The sequence below is a fragment of the Theobroma umbraticum genome, unplaced genomic scaffold, assembly GCF_002168275.2.
Source record: "Theobroma umbraticum cultivar Fairchild unplaced genomic scaffold, ASM216827v3 scaffold_56.0, whole genome shotgun sequence".
NCBI classification, from domain to species: domain Eukaryota; kingdom Viridiplantae; phylum Streptophyta; class Magnoliopsida; order Malvales; family Malvaceae; genus Theobroma; species Theobroma umbraticum.
This window is the reverse complement of record NW_018397256.1, coordinates 9,361,185-9,381,275: the sequence shown is the minus strand read 5'-3', so window position 1 is coordinate 9,381,275 and position 20,091 is coordinate 9,361,185. Positions and strand designations below refer to the sequence as shown.

The 20,091-nt window shown below is 35.8% G+C and overlaps 4 protein-coding genes across 7 annotated transcripts; 1 reads left to right on the top strand and 3 right to left on the bottom strand.

Moving 5' to 3' along the window:
• Positions 1-6,082: 6,082 nt before the first annotated feature.
• On the bottom strand, positions 6,083-11,880 carry LOC110410382 (uncharacterized). 2 transcript variants are annotated; one of them, XM_089782772.1, is made up of 4 exons: positions 10,949-11,880; positions 7,449-10,336; positions 6,918-7,348; positions 6,083-6,418 (listed from the first exon to the last, which is right to left on the bottom strand). In XM_089782772.1, exons 2-3 carry the CDS (start codon positions 10,066-10,068, stop codon positions 6,930-6,932), a joined length of 3,039 nt encoding a protein of 1,012 aa, XP_089638898.1. In that variant the 5' UTR covers positions 10,069-10,336; positions 10,949-11,880; the 3' UTR covers positions 6,083-6,418; positions 6,918-6,929. The 2 variants fall into 2 exon arrangements, with proteins under 2 accessions (XP_089638898.1, XP_021275709.2); XM_021420034.2 differs by having other exon boundaries at positions 6,083-6,361.
• On the bottom strand, positions 8,937-14,138 carry LOC110410361 (6-phosphogluconate dehydrogenase family protein). Of its 3 annotated transcripts, none has more exons than XM_021420012.2 (2): positions 13,010-14,137; positions 8,937-9,074 (listed from the first exon to the last, which is right to left on the bottom strand). In XM_021420012.2, exon 1 carries the CDS (start codon positions 14,035-14,037, stop codon positions 13,015-13,017), a length of 1,023 nt encoding a protein of 340 aa, XP_021275687.1. In that variant the 5' UTR covers positions 14,038-14,137; the 3' UTR covers positions 8,937-9,074; positions 13,010-13,014. The 3 variants fall into 3 exon arrangements, with proteins under 3 accessions (XP_021275687.1, XP_021275688.1, XP_021275686.1); XM_021420013.2 differs by lacking the exon at positions 8,937-9,074 and adding an exon at positions 12,084-12,208 and having other exon boundaries at positions 13,010-14,138; XM_021420011.2 differs by lacking the exon at positions 8,937-9,074 and adding an exon at positions 12,576-12,870.
• A 1,258-nt stretch (positions 14,139-15,396) lies between these two features.
• LOC110410362 (mitochondrial import inner membrane translocase subunit TIM17-2-like) lies at positions 15,397-16,361 on the bottom strand. Its single transcript, XM_021420014.1, has one exon. The coding sequence runs from the start codon at positions 16,243-16,245 to the stop codon at positions 15,601-15,603; it is 645 nt and encodes a 214-aa protein (XP_021275689.1). The 5' UTR covers positions 16,246-16,361; the 3' UTR covers positions 15,397-15,600.
• A 238-nt stretch (positions 16,362-16,599) lies between these two features.
• Positions 16,600-18,840, top strand: LOC110410360 (tRNA/rRNA methyltransferase (SpoU) family protein). The gene has a single exon (XM_021420009.2). The coding sequence runs from the start codon at positions 16,811-16,813 to the stop codon at positions 18,569-18,571; it is 1,761 nt and encodes a 586-aa protein (XP_021275684.1). The 5' UTR covers positions 16,600-16,810; the 3' UTR covers positions 18,572-18,840.
• Positions 18,841-20,091: the final 1,251 nt, after the last annotated feature.

The window sequence follows — 20,091 nt, the reverse complement described above, 5'->3', positions numbered from 1 at the left end:
CTGACGTGTGTTTGAAGGCAAATGCATACCTAAGAGAAAGGAAAACAACAGAAAAAGTACTGCCGTGAAGAAAACGCATACACGCACCGCGGAACAAAAACATCGTGCATGGCGCGTAATTAGTTCATTTTCAGGAACATATGTTTTTCCACTGCCAATCCACGGCTTGGTTTGTGTAATAAAAAGTTTTCAACAGGAAAAAAGAGCAAAATGAATATGAAACTTGACCATGAAAAAAGTTCATCAATACTTCTTTGCACTCTTTTCTTCCAATAAATTGGGAAAATAAAGATGACTTGATATTGACTGAATTTTTTATCTTTAATTTTTAAACAAAAGATGGAAGAGATCAGATGCTTTTTGCCTTTCATTTTTACGAAAGTAGCCCACATGTCATATTCTTAGTCAATATAAACGTAATTTTTTGACTACATAAAAGCAACGGAGATAATCCTTTGGTGTTTAGGCCTTTTTCTATTTTTTTTTTAAAGAATATTCTAAACAAACGTTTACACCACGCAGAACCAATACATCACTGATGGGCCAAAAGGGGTTAAAACCCTTTGATTTTAGAGGAGTGAATTGTTGGAATGGAACGTGGACTAAAAGAAGTCATCATGACCCCTAAAATGGGTTTGGAAATTTGGAAAAACTCTCTCACTCTCTGTACTCGATTTCTTTACAAATGCTATGATGTTGGTACATGACTTCTCAGTATATGCAGGGATACAGACCATTCCAACTATGCCTGGACGATAGTAATGTAATCGTACGCTTGATCAGGACTGTGCATCAAACGACAAAGACTGAGACAAAAATTACGCGCATGCTACGCTCACCGGTATGAATACTTCAATTCAAGAAGAGGAAATTCTTGAAATTTTTAAAACCTTATTCAATTTACAATTAATTGATTTTATATAATACATTGAAAATATTTTTAATTTAAATCATTCTAATATCTTTCTCATGCGTAAAGGAATGGACTTATCACAAATTAATATTCTCCTCATGTGTGAACAGGAGCGGAGTATGGCTTTTCAAAATTTTAAATTTTTTTATGAATTCTATTAGTGGTTCCTAAAAATAATTTTTTATTTAATAATTAATATAGATAAAGAACAACAAAATGATTTTACATGCTGGATTCAATTTTAATTTTTTTCAATTTATATTATTATTTTAATTTTAATTTGTTTATTTTTTATTTTAACTCTATTTATTCATATGTTCGAAATCTCTATACATTTTCTTTTATAAATTTTTACAAACCATCAACTATGTATTTTTTTTTCTTTTTTGTTATGTTACATGTGAGTTTTATCTTTTACTTGTCATATTTTTTTTTATTATGTGAATTTTATTTTAAATGATTTAAATTTTTAAAAATTGATAAATTATTATGTAAATTTTCAAATATAAGTTGCAGTGTTGCACTATTATTTAGAATTTCATTAATGTATCATTTTTTATTTAAAATAACCAATGCGTTCTGGCATGTATGTTACCAATTTTAAATAATAAGGATATACATACAAATTGACAAAATAAAATGATTGTAATACTTTGAATACAATTTTATTTATTGTATATATTTTTAATGACTCTCAAAATTATTTTTATTAAATAATTATTTTTATTCCTCAAACTGTTTGATGAAATTAATGTCATTATGGTCAGCATATTGCTTGTTGCGCCCAGTAAATAAATTTTAACTTAATATGTTAAGCATATCAAATTTTTTAAAAAATAAAAGTGAATCTATTAACCCAATCTCACTAAGTTTTAACATAAATCTAAACCTATCATAATATATTATATCTTAACAGTCCAACACAATAACTTATAATAACATATGATATCTTAATAGTTTAATCTAATAACTCAATATATTAATTAATAATTTTAAAAGTAAATAAAAAATAAGAGGGAAATTTCTTCAAAAAGCTACCGATTTCATATAGAACATACAAAGTAAAAAACAATTTATTTGAGTTTGAAAATTTATTTTCTCTTCTACTCTTACGCTCAAAGAGTGAGAAAGACTTTTTTCATAGGTTTCGTTCAATCATATACATATATATGACACCATTATTATTACTATTAATGTGCCATTTTTTATATGTTTAATATTTTGTGAATTTTATTTAATCTTTTAGATGAGTGATAATTGAATTATATATAATTTTTTTATTATTTAATATCTTATTTGATTTGCCTACACTTTAAAAATGATTTAGGTTGGCCTTTGTTTGTGAAGACAATAAAGAGATACAATAGAGAGAGGGACGTAAACCGTATCTCTAGAATTACATGAGCAAGAAGAGAAAGAATTCTTATTACAAGAATTACTATCTTTGCAATTATATCTAGTGTACAAGATAAGTAATTGACTTGTGTACAAGGATCTAAAATAAATTCATAATAAATAAAAGTGAGGAGTGCTATTCTTTTATATTTAATTAAATCTAACATAGGGTAAACTAAATTTATCTGGTGTTAAAATTCCTCATAACTTCCCCTGAGCCTCGGAATAAACCTGAAGATTCTGATGCTCATGCCCAAAGATTAGCATCCAGTAGTCATGCCAAAAGAACAATTCTCCATCTCATATATGTTGTTTTGTAACCGGACAGCAAGCAACCATACGTTTTCAAATTTGTGAATCACAAAGTTTCAGCTGCATATACTGTGGAATCCAACCAGCACAATATTCCTTTTAACAAATAAAAAAATCATAATAGAAGAATCCTTGTAAAGATATCCATGGATGGATTGAGCTTAGTCTCATATTTAAATTTTAATCGATTCTTTGGATATGTGCTATGATTGTTGAATTTCATTAAATAGTATTTTATACAATTTATTTATATGTTCATTTCGATTATAAACATGTTTATGTTTAAAAAACTCAACAAAAGGAACATACGAAATTATGGACCAAACGCAGGACAGACACCCTTTGGAAGAATGCATTTTTTTTTTTTTTAGTCTTGGAGCTGGAATATTGAGAAAAGTCATGAACCCTCGTATGGTTCGGAAGAATTGATGGTAATTCTACCTTTTTAAAGAATATTGACTAATCATGACAATATGTCATCTTCTGCTGGAATAATGGGAAAGTCATGAACCCTCATATGGTTCGAAAGGTACAATTTTAATCTATTATTATTGGGGATGAGCTGGTTGATGGATCTATATATTTACTTCATTTTCACGTTTACCTATTCTTTCAAGAAGATTGGTAAATTCTCATGGTCTGGAAGAGAGAAATTAAAAGTGAAATGGACATTTTCATACTTATAGTAACGCAACGATCAAATTCCTTTGCCCCTTCTTTACGTTGTACGATGAAGACATCCGACTGAGGAAGGTGAAAAGACAACCTTTAATTAGGAGGAGCTGTCATTGTAGAAATACGAATGGCTAGAGGAATCAGGAATCAGCTATGGCGTAAATAGAAATAAATTGCTTTTGACTTTAATTTTATTGACTTGTAATGAAAATATTAAATTAAAAGTTTTTTTAAAAAATGTGTGGATATTTTATTTAAATAAAGAAAAATGAATTTAAGAATATTCTCAAATTTCATTAATAACTCATATAATATTATGCTAGAAAAAATCTCTTGCTTTGTTGCAAAAGCATTTTTTAATTTTTTTAATATATATATATATATGTGTGTGTGTGTGTGTGTGTATGGATAAGTTTTTATATTCAGTAATTTTCGTTTTAAAAATCTAAAAATGTCAAGAAGGGGATAAGGTTCCCTTACGGGTTCTGTCAAGGGATTTATGTTATTCACCCTTTTGCTTCTGCTCATCTCCACTACAAAAGAAAAAAAAAAAACATAGTCAATATTCTACAATTTTATGATAGAATCATTCAAGATAAGTCATTTTATCATCAAAGCTTCTTAATCTTTTGAACTATAAATAATTGAATCCATGATTTTATTTTAATATTTTGCAAACAAGTTGACAGATCTAATTACTTTATATTCATATCTACTTATATTCTCCAAAACCAAATTGATCTACTTAATAATAGTCAAAATTTTTCAAATTTTGACAAACAATTGAAAATGAAAGAGATAATTTCCTCTCTTTTTTTTTTTAAATCACATGTCATATATACTCTCAAATGTATGATTCATAGGACCATTATTTTTTCAAAAAATTAACTTGATAAAATGTGTAATCCTATACTTTTAAGTTTCTCGAGATTCTCTTGTCTATCCTATATGAGATCTAATTACTATGTCTACTTTTCCTAAAACGTTAAGCATGACATTTTTCTTACTCAATCTGACTGCACCCTTATTATCGTTAGCCTTATGGCCTTTTTTTTTGGGAAGTGTTTGGCATGAGTCAGGTTTAGGTTGATTTTGCTTTGATACCACTTTGTCATGGAGGTGTTGTTATCTTTTTCTCAAAAAGTTAACTTGATAAAGTTTGTAATGTCAATGACTTATTGTTGGCTCCTAGAGGAGAAACGAATCTAATATTAATTTGAGTCTAATTCAACCTTGATATCCCTCATGAGAGATCTTATATCAGTGAAGAGTTGGATGTACTTTGATATCACTTCTCACGACCACGTTTTTAACTTAAAAGACATATCTATTAGATGAAGAAAAACTTTACTTATAAACTCAAAATTTACTTCATTTCTTATTGACGTGAGATCTATAACATATGCATACGGTGACTATTCAAAAGCAATGATATGATCCTTACCCTTAAAAAGATGATATAGACACCTAATAATGTAGAGACTGCTCATCAATAATCATACAATAATTTAGCAAACATGTGGACCAAGGAAGAGAAAGGCATCCTTTGAAAGCAATTGCATTCTAGAATGTTTGGAAATATCATATGTAACGATCCAAGTTTAAGCATTGGCTCAGCAACTTTTTGAGTTTAAATCATGTGGCCTTCAATAGTGCAAGCTCAAGCACCTAATAATGTAAAGATAGCTCATCAATAATCATACAATAATTTAGCAAACATGTGGATTGAGGAAGTGAAAGGCATCCTTTGAAAGCAATTGCATTGTAGAATGTTTGAAAATATCATATGTAACAATCTAAGTCTAAGCAGTAGTTTAATAACTTTTCGAGCCCAAACCACGTGACCTTAAAAAAAAAAAGCTCAAAATATGGGATATCACAATCCCACATATTCAAATCATCCACAAGACCAAGATGTTACAAAAGCAATGTGAAAACTCACATCAAATTGGCGCAGACTCTGATACTATTTGTAACAATCTAAATCCAAGGACCAGTCCAACAACTTTTTGAACTTAAAACACATGACCCTTAAAAGCAAAAGCTCAAATTGTTAGTAGTAATGGTAATAGACTTAAATTATTATATAAGTTTTAACAATAATATTCATTCAAATGTGAGATGTGGGGTATTACAATTCAACCTATTTAAATCCTTAATACATTCATATTAAATGTGCGATGTGGAGTATCACATCATATGAACCCTTGAATGGTTTTGAAAAAACAGAAGATCACTCTCTATACAAATACTTAAAAGTTAAGTTAATGTTGGCATAATCTTGACCTAAAATAATGTTCTTATTAAGTGATAGATCTTTTCAACAGTTGACGAAATGGATGTAGTTTATGATGGATGGACATGGAACACTCAAATTATGCCGAGAAGAAGGTAGTGCTGTTACTCATGGCTTTTATCCGGTATGTGCACATTAAAAAAAACAAAGGCCAGAGACAAAAATTACTTTATGTGCATTCGACCCTTATGATCATCCCAATTTCAGATGAGGAAACAATTGCAACTAAGATCTGAGGTGTTAAATATTAATCAGAGTGAAAATTATTACAAATATATATATATATATGCTTTGTTGATGGCACTAAAAATCCAGTATTCTTGCTTGAACTTCCCCAGATCTTCGTTAAGGCTTGGCAATTGATTTATAATCAGAGACAGAGTGATGGAATTCGTTAGAAATTAATTAGCCGATTGTGGACATCTTTCTTTTTCTCCATCCACTTTTCCTTCTCCTTTTAAAATCAAACTTTCATCAAACCCATAAATGCATTAGGCTCAAATCCGGGATTTCCTCTTATTAATGATAGATTTACAACAAAGAGTCATCTCCCCAAATTACATACATAGTAGAGCAGAAGGATGGTGCAGCGATATTGACAGGGAATGTGCACCTAGTTACACACATAGGTTAAGTAATTAGTAAACTACATTAGTTTCCTCGAAAAAGAAAAGTAAACTACAAGCAGTCAAGCTTGTAGAAGTCCAGGTTATTTGTCGAGATGCAGCCTCACCAGCATACAAGTAGCGAACCCATTCTTCAACGAAATCCTGATCATCAAATTCATTGAAATGAAATGTCTCCTTGTGAGTAGTCTCTTTCCTTCACTATTTGGGAAGAGGAATGGCAAATAAGATCATACATATGTAACTAATAAGTCATGGTGTGTGTATATTGCGCATGTGTGAAGTAGTGCATACATGTGTGTCTGAAAGAAAGAGAGGGGGTGAGAAGGAATGAGATGGAAGGACTACATTAAGAAAAATCTCAAATTTTAAATTTCAAATTTAATAATATGGACCATGCATGCAAACAGAAATTTAGAGTAATTACACCCTATCTCTCTATGATTTTCATGTTTTTCATTTAACGCCTTACTTGACGGTTATCATCATATGGTTTTGATCTATGATCTTTATATTATTATTATTATTATTACTATTATAAGGGATTATAATACTAATCTTTCAATAAAATGTTTCATATTTTTTTTTCAATCTTTCTATAATGCAGTGCCTTTTAAATATGAAATTATCTAAAAGAGATTTAACACAGAAGCCACATGTAACCGGTCCTAAATTTCAAGACAAAATTTGCAATTGTTACCTTCAATTGAATTCATACTGAATCAACATTATCGCTAACCGATGTGCTTCCATCCTTCAAATTCCGAAGCATATGAACCGTAACGTACTCCTCTTCAGCATTCTTGTCCTGATGATTAGGAAGATGAGCGCTGTGGAGTAACATTTGCAAAACTGTTCTCATGCAGGGTCTTTCTGAAGGCAATGTTCTAGTACAATAGATTCCAAGTTTGAAGACATTGCACATTTGATTCAAGTGACAAGCTGCTCTAATACCTTCATCTAATGCATCTACTATTGAGTTGCCTCCTTGAAAGAAATCTTGAGCCCATTCTGCAAGTGATCTGTATTCATCTCCATAGTTTGCTTTTCTTCCCGTTGTTAGCTCCAAAAGGACGACTCCGAAGCTATAAACATCGATCTTCTCGTTTATTCTTTTTGTACGAGCGTATTCTAGAATTCAATTCAAAATAAATATAATGTTTAACAAGAAATCTAGCTAGTAGAAATGGATGACTGAAACATATATCCAAAAAAATTCTAACAAACTCACCTGGAGCTATGTAGCCGAAGGAGCCAGCTACCACAGAGATTGATGTAGGTTCTCCTTGTTTGATTAACATCTTAGCAAGACCAAAATCAGCAATTTTTGCATTGAATTCGGAATCTAATAGGATGTTGCTTGATTTCACGTCTCGATGAATAATGGGTGGAGAGCAACCATGGTGCATATAGCAGAGTCCTTGGGCCACCCCAATTGCGATCTGGAATCTCTTAGGCCAGTCCAAGGTGATAGCTGATGCTCGATGCTTGTCCAGCCATAGGTATAGGCTACCATTTTCCATGTATTCATAAACAAGAAGTTTTGAATACTCACTTGAAATGCAACACATCAGTTTCACTATGTTCAAATGCCTAATTCGACTCAATGTCATAACTTCAGCTCGAAATTCCTTTTCCAGTTCCTGCTCCAACCTTTTGTTATTGCAAATCCTTTTAACAGCAACAAAATCATCATTGCCAGTTGTACGAACACGGTATACTTCTCCTGACCCCCCTTCTCCGATCTTGTTTGTTTGATCTTTCAGTGCTGACAAAATTATTTCTACTGTGAAATTCAACGTTTGGAAAGCGGTGAGCTCCCACATGGAAGAAACTAATGCGCGATTTCTCTTCCAATAAAATTTAGTCATGAACAATAAAAATGAAAAACTCAGTGCAAGAACTGCTATCACAATACTTGAAATCCAAATAAGATTATGTGGATAACTTATGCTTGAGTTTTTCCGTGAACCACAAATGTCAAGGTTTACATTTGCAGTAGTTGCACAGAGACCGGGGTTGTTCAGGAAGCTGTTTGAATATGCAACATTTTCAAATTCTCTTGGAATGCTCCCAATGAGATGATTGGAAGAAAGGTTGAAGGGAGTAAACCTTAGACGACCAAGTTGAGGGGGAATTTGGCCAGAAAATTGGTTTTCTGACAAATCCAATCCCTTAAGGTTCGGTAGAAAACCAATGGCCTCTGGAATTTGTCCAGAAAGTTTATTTCTACTAAGGTTTAGAGTTTGGAGTGACTTCCATGAGATTATATCAGACGGAAGGAAGCCATGGAGTTGGTTTTGATCAATCAAAAGCATAGTAAGAGATGGAAGAGCTGTTAGTTCTCTTGGAATTGCACAATTAAAGAAGTTGTTACTGGCAATAAATACAGAAAGGTTGCTCCATAGATTCACTTCAACTGGAATTTTTCCAAAAAACCTGTTGTTACTGATCTCGAGTCGGACGAGACTGTGTGTAACTTTTCCAGGGAGCTCATCTGTGAACAAGTTGTCACTTATCCTCAACTCTGACAAATTCAACGATGTCCATAGACCACTAGGAATGTTCCCAGTAAGACTATTGTTGCGAATGTCAACCATAATTAAGCTATTACAATTACCAAGTGATTTTGGCAATTCTCCAGTAAGATTGTTATCAAAAGCTACAACTCCTTTTAACTTACCTCCATAGCATAAATGCTCAGGCAACCTCCCTGTAAGCCTGTTAGAAGCAACCTCAAAATACTCGAGCATGGAATATTGACCAAAATCTGGAGGCAGAGTGCCCGATAGATTGTTGCTGAACAGTCTAACGTCTGTTAGTGTCGAGATTCGTCCAATGCTTTCTGGAATTTCACCTGACAATTGATTGAAAAACAAAACTAAACCCAATAAGTTTTCTAGTTTTCCAATATCATCTGGAATCCTTCCAGTTAATTTGTTTGTTGAAAGATCAATCACAGACAGATTGGACGCTCTAATTACTTGAGGGATCTCTCCGGATAAGTTGTTCCTGAAAAGATATATCCTCTTCAAATTCTTTAACGAGAACAAAGCATTTGGGATTTTTCCCGTTAGTTCATTTTCAGATAAATCCAATACCTCGAGAGCTGTCATATCTCCAATCATATCAGGGATTTCACCAATTAAATTTGCTTTACGCGTCCATAATGTCTTCAGCTTCTTCAATTGTTTGAAGCTGGAAGGCAACTTGGATGGCAGCAAATTCGTAAGATACGCCAATCCCAAAAATTCAAGTTTAGACAAGTTGCCAATTTCTGGCGGGAAAGAACCATTGAACTGGTTGGAACAGAGCTGAAGACTCCTTAGCTCCTGTAACTGTCCAGTGGCTTCTGGAATTTGACCAGAAAAATTATTATTCATAAGGTTCAAGTTCTGGAGCTGACCTAGGCTGTCAATGTCATCAGGGATTGCGCCAACAAAGTAGTTTTGAGAGAGATCCAGGTACTCAAGTTTGGAACAGTTGTACAAAGTTTTTGGAAACTTACCTACGAAGTTGTTGTAGTTAAGATCAATGGATGTAAGTTTCCTAAGGTCACAAATGAAAGATGGGATTGTTACACCGATGGACTTGTTAGCAAGGTGTAACTCAGTGACTGAGTTGTTGATGCAGGTGATCTCAGGCCAGCTGCAATGGTAGGAAGAGTTTGATGACGGGACCCAGTGGCTGATGGAGGATGGATTTTGCCAGTATCGATTTAGCTCAATTAGGATAGCTTGTTCTTGAGCATCATGCAGTTGGGAGCTTGCATGACTAAGAAGGACAACAAAAAGGAGTGCAACGAAAGGAATTGGGAGGACTGTGGCTTTTGTTTTCGACATTTGGGACATGGGCAAGTTTGAAACATATATAGAGGGTTTGCTGCTGTGAGTGAAATGTGTATCAGAATCCCACAGAAGCTTGGAACTGTAAATTAACGACTTTATTTTCAAAGATTGAGTAAGTGAAGAAGGAAGTATCTAAAGGGCTGTGCTTTCTAAGCTTCAGCCCTTGAATATATATAACATGTTGGGAGTGTTAGGATGATTCGGGCACTTGATATCACAGTCCAACTACAATGGCGAGCTCCGTTTTTGAAATGATTGTTGCAGACGACCCCTGCCGCAACGAACACGATTATTATAAGTGGCTAGAATCATGGGACCGTTCAGTACAAAGCTTTGGTTCCATCCAATAGGTGGAACCGGGGCTGAGAATTGAGAAAGACGTCTATTGACTTATTATTTATCGTCAAATATATTTATTTATTTTTAAATAATAATTATATATAACATATAATATTTTTAATGTATAAAATTAATTGTTTATAAATGAAAGACAATTATACATGAAAATTGATTATCTATATAACATAATTAATATTTTAATTATACATAATTGAAATTTTTGTAATATTAATTTATAAATTATTCAATCCTATTAAAATTAAAAAAATTAATGAAAATAATCAATACAATTAGAATTTTTATATATAAATCGGAGAAATCTTATTAATGGTTTTAATAAAAATAATTTGATACAATTAAAATTTTTATATATTTACAAATTAAATAAATTTTTATTAATATAAATAATAAAAAAATATTTGACAATGATAATTTAAAAACATACTGAACAAATATGATCATTCTCCATAATCAAAAAATCTTTCAACATCTATACTTTTATATATATTATAAACAAATAAATAAATCTATAAAGTGGACTTACAGATTATCAATCTTCCAAAAGGTGTATCTTCTTTTTGGGGCATTGAACCTTTCAAAACGGTGCTTTCTAGTGGAGGAATCAAGAAGGGTGCTATTACTATACCCGATGAAAAAACAAAAGGGTTAGTACTAATTTGCTTTGGCCTCCCAAGATGCTGTTTCAAGTTTCCCATGGGCGACATAGTCTAATCTAATAATGCATATATAATTGAGTTATAATCATTTTATGTTAACAATAACAACTATTATGATTCTACATCCAAATTATGCTTTATCTTTTTCTTTCGGCTATTTCCCTTTAAGCCTGAAGATGCATCTTAAAAATGAGATGGGATCTATGGTGGGGAATATAATTAGTATTAGTGGTGGTATTTTGGGGTTAGGGGGTGGGGGTTGGGAAGGGGAGGAGAAAGAGAAGAAAGGGAAAAATGCAAATACCATTTTAAACAAAGACCAAAGAAAGTATTGCCGAAGGGTGACCTTTTGACACACTTTACTAAAACACACACTCAGACATCAGATTGATATTTTCCAGTATCATAACAACGAAGAAAAATTGACTCTTGACTGGGGACTGCAATCAAAGAACACTTTCATGGCCACTACCCAAAGTGGGATGGTCTTGCTACTATATTCAATCTGACCCTTAGCTCGTATCTAACTCATGGAACACTTTCTTGGCCACCAGTTGTAGTGGAATGGTCTTACTATGTTGTTTAATTTAGATCTTCACTGACAATGCAATCAAAGAACACTTGAATGGCTACCATTTTCATTAGAATGGTCCTGCTACAGACTAGGTCATTCCACTTTCTTTCATTTAATAAGATACTGGCAGACTGATTGGAATCCATTTACGTGGTTATCCTAATCAGATTTGCCTTATCAAGGGAGAAAGTTTTAGATGAGTAAACGTAAAAGATACTTAGATCAAGTATATATATTGCAACTTAAGGGGCAGTTGAATCCCTGGCAGTTAGAAAGTGTGTGTGAGTGTAGCATGCTGATTATTACATAGTTCCTTTTGAATAATGATTCTGTCCGAAGAAGAAGGCAATAAAACCAAAAACTGAAAGTGCTGGATGTCCAATTCTGAAGATTTTATTACCATGTGAAAATCTATGATAAACCAAGTAAGTTTTCTTGTCATGTAGCATTTATCTGCATGAGGAGGCATGCTCTCTTATTACAGAACCTCTTTATAAATCATAAACTCCCCAAACCCCTTCCTCCTTTTTCTCACTTTGAAACAAAATGGAGCCTGCCAAGGCACATAAAATGTCAATTGCACCCGAAAATGATTGTTCTTTGACATTCGCCATATTGTTCAAGTGGAAAACAGAAAAAAGAAATCAATGGGATAGATCATTCATCACTCGCATACTGCCTATACATTAAGTAGATGTAAAATTTCACAGAAATGGAGGATAAATAGTCTTAGAGGGAAAATTTGCTGGCTAGGTATCAAAGTCTTGCTTTCTTTCTCTGATAGTTGGGAATGGGGAATTTTAACTTTTTCTGACTAGTTGGTAAAAGGGGAATTTGAACTTGTGACCTTTAGAAAGTAAGGTATGGCTAGCATCAATATATCATCTTGGCCACAAATCAAGTCATATTTAAGATAAGGAAACAAAGAAAACTATCTATAGATATTATATCATAGCAGCTGAGTATAAAGAAGAAGACTACCTGAAGTTTGAACTACACCAGGGTAAGGCCTAAATGCAAAAGCAATTGCTTTTTCACAAGTGTGTTACAAGGCTTCAGCAGTATTGAATTATCTTTAACATCCAAGCCATTTACTTCCAATTTTACAATAACAGGCATCATCTGCGAACTCAAGCTCTGGCAACTTAATAAGGATGAGGAAAGAAAGTGCAGAAAAATTTTCCAGGGCCATTCAGTGCATTGATCGCAGCACAGCTTAGATGTAAAAGAGTAATTGTAGCAGCAAAAACACAAATATTGCAAATTAGCTAATCTCGAGTTATATGATAGAGAGACCGTAAATGCCATAGTATTACCAGAAATTTGACAAACATATAAGCATTTAACAGTTTACCAGGTTTAAGAATCAAGGGTCACGTTGTTGAGCCTCTCCAAAGACAAAATCAGAGCTTGGGTTCCCAAATTCCCTTCCCCGTGAGCCTTAAGCGACAAATAAAGCTGTTGAGCCAAAGCCAAACCAGGCAAAGCAAGTCCCATGTTTTGACACTCCTTTAAACAAATTCCCAAATCCTTAACAAAATGGTTCACGAAAAAACCCGGTTCGAAATCCCTCTTCAAAATCCTGCTCCCATACAAATCCAACGATTTTGAGCCAGCTGCCCCCGTCGATATCGCATCCAAAAACGACGCCACATTGAGTCCGGCTTTGTGGGCGTAAACGATTCCTTCTACTAATCCGACCATCGTCGACGCTATGGTGATTTGATTCGCTAATTTCGCGAATTGGCCTTTCCCGCTGGGCCCCATGTAATTAACCTTTCCCATGAGCGTAAAAAGGGGATTTAAGCGGCGGACGATGGCTTCGTCTCCACCCGCGAATATCGCGAGGGTTCCGTTCTTGGCGCCACGATCGCCCCCGGAAACGGGGGCGTCGATTGAGGAGCAATTCTTGGACAAGGCAGCCGCCGATATTTCGACGGCGAGGGAAGGTTCCGATGTCGTCATGTCAACAAGTACGCCGCCGGGGCGGAGGCCAGAGAGAGCTCCGTTGGTTGGATTGAGGAGCACTTGGCGGACGTCAGTAGGGTAGCCGACGACGGAGAAAACAACGTCGGATTGGGCAGCGAGGTCATGTGGGGTTTGGGCTAGGCGCGCGCCCATTTCGACGAGGGGTTGGGCCTTGGAGAGGGTTCGGTTGAAGACGGTGAGAGTGTATCCGGCGTTGATTAGATGAGCGCACATGGATCGACCCATTACGCCAGTCCCGATCCAACCCAAGCGGGTGTTGGATGGACTGATGGGCTCGGCAGCGGCGGATGTGGCCATGGAACGGCGGAGGAAGGTGAGATAAGAAGGAGAGGGAGTTTGACCCTGCAGATGGTAGCGAGAGAGTGTGCGGAGTAGATATGGTAGTGATCGCATTTTATTTTTATCTGAATTATCTTATAATGTATTTCTTATTGTGTGGGAAATGGTAATTTACTAAAATTTTGATTTGATTTTGATTCTGAGGATTTGTTTTTGTTTTTCTAGGACAATAAAGCCGGCCATATTTTGTCTTCTGCTATAAGTATTTAACTAGCTTTTGTCCCTCTTAGTACCGAATTACTTGGTTGACAAATCTTCAACTTTATCATCAAATTTAGAAATTTAAGCTACCAAAAACTCTGAAATTCAGCAACCTTTTACCCGCCATATAAGGGAACCTAGTAAACCACCAGCAGTCAGTCTTTGACTGTAATCAGGGTCACAGAAAGATGAACTTGATTTTATCACAGAACAACTTAAGAGTTCCAGTCCAGTAGGATGAAAAACTACTCATTCGTTCAATCCTCACTCTCGGAAAATCAAACAGACAATTTTTGTATCTAGCTGCTGACTAATCATTGCAACACAACTGCGGTTCCAACAAGTTCAGTAGTTAAGATAGGGAAACTCAAGCTTTTCGAAAAAAAAAAGATAAGGAAACTCAAAACACAGCACCGTTTAAGCAAAGGACACGCAAGGGGAAGAATATGCTGCAAAATACAACGGTTTCACTGGGAGGCATAATTATGAAGATAACACTACATAAAGAAAAAAAAAACATTTTTCTGTGAATATATCAAAGTATGAACAAATGTATTCAGCATAAAATTAGGACTTAAACTAGAGAGCAAGCAAACTCAAAGTCAAATAAAATTAATATGCAGCATAAATCTCACCTTGAACAGAGGAAAGAAAAGGAATACAACTATCTTTTACTCAACAAAAGGAACAGAGGGCATATTGAAGCCTCATAAGTTCAAAACGCAAGGGAGAAAATTATTAATGTAATAAGTTCAGCATTCAAAACATCAAATAAGTTAGGCTTTATAACTAAAAGACATCGTTGATATTTCACGGTTCCCTAAACACAGCCAGCCATACTAAAACCGAATATAAACAACATCTACCAAATATATAAGATTCAATTTATAAATCTGCCCATACATAATAAACCTCTTCAAGAACCATGTATTGACCTTTGATAGCAAGTCATGAAGTCATTAACAAAGAGAAACATGAAAAACAAGAAGACTGGGGAAGGATTATAACCAAATTCCATATTTCCACTTAGACAACAAAAATGAATGTCTCGTTTCCATGACCAAGCAGAAATGCCCCAGCATGATTACAAACGTATGAATGAATATGTTAACAATGAATGTCATCGTTTTCATGTCAAAGGGCAGAAAATGGATAACCATGAAAGGATTTTTACCACAAATCAATATGGTAACAAACAGAAATCAGAATTCGTACAGCAAAATACTACTACTAATTTATGAAACTATGAGTTAGACTCCTCAAACAATACAAAATCGCCAATTACTTATTATACAATGCTACAACTATACTTCAAAAATTCTTCAGAACAGAAAAAAAAAAAACAATGGAAAATAAAGGATCCTATCGTTTCCTATTTCAAAAATAAAAAACTTTAACCTCTTTAAATGCTCCATTTCACTTTAACTCAAAAGTCGGCACCGGCGGTGCATCAAAACTCTCCAAAATCTCCGTTTCGGACCCCCCGCTCCTAACCTCCTCTTTCTTCTTCCCCCCACCAAACCAGCCTCCAAACCAACCCGAATCCGAGGAAGATCCAACCTCATTCGCGGTCTGACCCGGTAAGCCCATTGGGAGCGCAACCCCAGGCCCAGGGTCTTCGATCATTACAGGCATATTTTCTTGGGCGGAGAGGACTTTGTTGAGCATGATCCCAGCTCCTTCAATAAGAGCCAATAGGACCCCACCGAAAAGAGCCGATCGGGCCGAGGCGCCAAGCCCTTGGCGCATCTGGAGGAAGCCACCGGTGGCGGCGCCGGCGAAGATGGAGTTCCAAGGGTCTTCCTTTTGGCGAGCGTAAACCATGGTGCAATCGAAGGCGGAGAAGAGACCACCCCAGACAGCGAAGCTTCCACCCACACGCGGTGCATTCATACGGACGGCTTGAGAGCCGCCGAGGAAGCGTGAACCAGTTGGCGAGTTGTAGACGCCTTTGAGGAAGTGGAAAGCCGATCCTCCCACCGCTCCCATCCCAAACGCGCCGCCAATGTCGTCGAGGATGCGATCGGGGCACGGTTCCCGAGAGGTTTCTGGAGTTCCCATTTTGCAACGATTTTTTTTTTCTTTTGCGTTTGATTTTTCTGTGGGCTGGTTGGTTGAGGGGGTTTTGAAGGGGTTTTAGCTTTGATGCTGGTAAAGGAAAGGAGACTTTTCGAGGTTTTTCTGTCTTGGAGAAAGGTCTTTCTTTGTGTAGTGTGGTCTGACGGAAAAGCCCCTCGATAAAAGTCAAAGAGTTGGGATATTTTCTATTTAGGATGATTCATAAAGGGTATTTTTGGCATTTAAGGATATTTCAGTCACTTCAGTAACAGAAAAAAGCGGGAGGTTTTGCAATGGCGGCGTCGTTTTATGCTTCAGGCTTCAGCAGCCAAAGAAACCTAAAAGGATAATTTGCTATCAGATATAGGGAAACAGAGCTGGAAAACCGCTAAAGAGAGCTTGTCTAAGTCTAACCATTGACGAGGAGTGGATAAGTTCATTGCTTTAGTTGTCCAAAGCCTCTGCACTTAATCCAGGTAAATTATTCTTTCACTGAATTGCCGTTTCAATTACCAAATTCATCTCCTATTTATAAAGTGAGCAGTAGTTCTTGCAATTCTATCTAAAAATGTGCACAATGTACTCTAACCTGACAAAAAGCCAAGCATTTCCCATTGTCATTAGGTTTTCTTCACAAACCAAATGTATCAAACAATTTCATAGCTCTTTACCGATTGGGTCTCGCCCAAAAACCTCACTAAACCCTTCATTAATGTATGGTGCCCATAAAGTTCTTCATTTTCACTCTAAGTATTTAGAAATTGGCTGTATTGAAAAACCCAGAAGTATTTTAGGTGGGTTTAGGATGAGGAGTGCTGTACAGTGTTGTTCTTCTGTATGGGCTAGAAGTCTATCCAGTTTACATTCGAAAAGAGTTCGTGAGGAGGGTGACTTAAGTAGAGCAGGAAAATCATTTCGTTGGTTAGCCTCAGAGAAAGTTAATGAAGCAAAAGGGTCACATAAAGTGGAGATTGGGAAGACTAATAATCGTTCTTCTTGGGAGGAATCGTTGGATAGATTGGCAAAAGAGAATAATCATTCATCTTTGGAGGAAATACCAAAGAGGTTGGAGAAGGTGACAGTAGGAAAAACTGGGCAGTCCTCGTGGGAGGAGTCAGGTGAATCTTTCTTTGGAAAAAAAGCTGCTCACACACTGGATATTAAAGAAAGTAGAAAGGTAAGTATGGTGAGGGATCATTGTAATAGTAGTCGTGTGGGAGGGGATGAAAGCAATGAAGAAAAAGGAGTAAGAGAAGAGGATGAGGTTGTTGATGATCCAAGATGGGATAAGATTAAGAGTAGGTTTAGAGGAATGGTGGACATAAAGCCTGGGTCTGAGAAACCAGAGTTTCGAAGATGGAATAAGCAGGAAAGTTGGGGTAGAAAAACATGGAAAGAGGCTACTGAATCGACTGTACCTAAGATGGTTGGTGAAGGGGTTTATGGGGTGGGTCCTGTTTTGGCTGCATTGTCAGCTGGAAGAAGGGAATTTTATGCTTTGTATGTCCAAGAAGGATTAGATTTGGGTAGTAATAATAGGAAAAAGAAGGATAAAAAAGGGTTTGAAAAAGTATTTAGGATGGCTGAAAAATTCGGGTTAAGTGTAAAGGAAGTGTCGAAGCATGATCTCAATATGGTTGTTGATAATCGCCCCCATCAGGGTTTAGTGCTAGATGCTTCGCCTCTAGAGATGGTGAAAATAAAGGAATTGGAGCCTGTCTCAATTGACGAAGAGAAAGGTTCTCTTTGGATAGCTTTAGATGAGGTTACTGATCCTCAGAATTTGGGGGCAATAATTAGGTCAGGTTACTTCTTTGGTGCCTCAGGGGTGGTTCTATGTGCAAAAAACTCAGCCCCATTAAGTGGTGTTGTGAGCAAGGCAAGTGCTGGCTCACTTGAATTAATGGAGCTTAGATATTGCAAGAATATGATGCAGTTCTTGGTTTCCTCAGCTGAAAATGGTTGGCGGGTTCTTGGGGGTTCTGTTTCTTCTAAAGCTGTTCCCCTGAATGAGGTTTTGCCAGGTGTACCAACTCTACTTGTTTTAGGCAGTGAAGGCACTGGCTTGAGGCCTTTAGTTGAGAGATCGTGCACCCAGTTAGTTAGGATCCCTGGAAACATTCCTGTGGATATAGCAGCCAGAGAGGTTGACGATATGGAAGCTACAGAAGTAGATTCTGGGTGTTCAGGCGAGGAGTTCCGGTCCTTTTTGGCTGTGGAGAGCTTGAATGTCAGTGTTGCAGCTGGTGTGCTTCTTCACCACTTAATTGGAAGCAGCCATGATATTAATTCTCTTTTAGATGACAAGTCAACCGATATGCATCAATGATCTTCCATGGCTGCTGCATTCAGCTAGGTGTCTATGTTGTGATCTTTTAATTCCTATTGCCAAAATTTTATCACCATTTGTAGGCTTTCTCTAGAAAGGGAAGTAGTTTGACACATCTGCCTTTTCTTCTTTTTGGAGGAAAGATATGCGATAAGAGACTTAATATTAGTTATATGCAGAAAGATGCACATAATTTAAAATTTATGGATTTGGAATCAAATTTTAACAATTTATTAGACTGTTCAAGCTTTTTGATGGTCATTCTTTCATTTCCAATATGCTGAAATTATTATACAATTTGTTATCATCATAAGAGAGTTGGTAGAATCTTTGTTTATGCAAGAAGGTTCACAATTTTGATTGATTCAACAATTTCTTTTAGTAGGTGGCAAGCCTAAGTATGCATAAAAATTAGAACCCCTTTATGAATGTAAGATGCTCGACTTTAGACTAAAAGTTTTTTAGTTGCAAGACTTGGGCTTTCTCTTAAAATACTTGCTTGACCAGAATTTTTTGCTTTGTCAAGTTGCAATTCCTCATACTAGTGTGTTGCAATGAAGCCGGCAATTTTTGCTGCCTCTTTTCTTTCTTGTTCACAAAAATGCAGGACAAGATAGCATTGTTATCATCTATAATGTAGAATGTGCGCTGATTTTTTAGCTTTACAGGCAGTGATGTCTAAGAAAATTGCAATCTTCAATACTATACTTTGGTGACACATATTTTTCAGGTTGTGCATAGTCTTTGATTTATAATTGCTTATTGTCTTCGGCTTGAAAGAGTTCATGGTATTAGTATTATAGTTGTGGGGATGCCAAATAAAATTACGGCAACTGCGACCATGGGTGCCTTTCTATTGGCTACATCTTCATTCTAGCAAATCCCTAGAGATGAAGCTGCTCTCTAAACGGCTACTTTGGTTTTTTCTTTTGCTTTTCTTTTATTTTTTTGTCTCAGGAAGCGAGCATGACAACTTGAATATATAAGTTTTGATGCAAACCTTCATCCTCCAATAAATTTGGAAAAAAAATTTTAATAATATTGGATGCTATCCTAAATTAGACAAGTGGAAATTACTCTTGCAAATCATTCATCCGATTCTTGTGGCGGGCTAGGGCAGAATTTTTTTATTCTTTAAGTATGGCATAATGGCAATGCGAATAACCCCTATCTTTGGCAGGAGCTGGAGTTTGAAACTAGGCCCTGCTTGTTCGACCCTGCTGCTGGGTTAAATCCCGCGGCTTCAAGCAGCAGGCGTGCCACAAAAATATAGAAAGCTTGCTAAGCAGAAAACAATGGAAGAGTACTGAAATTATAGTAAAGGACCATGATACAAGATTATGTAATCCAGTTCCATAAATGTTAAATTCGCTTGGTGGATCTGTGAAGCAGTTGTCATCATCTCCGTTTTCTGCTGCCCCGATATAATGGCATTTTCCCCCACATTAGCTTTTCATTCTCAGCCTGGAAAATGAAGAATAGATTCTTTGTTGTTTCATGTGCTTGTGTCACGGGGCGAT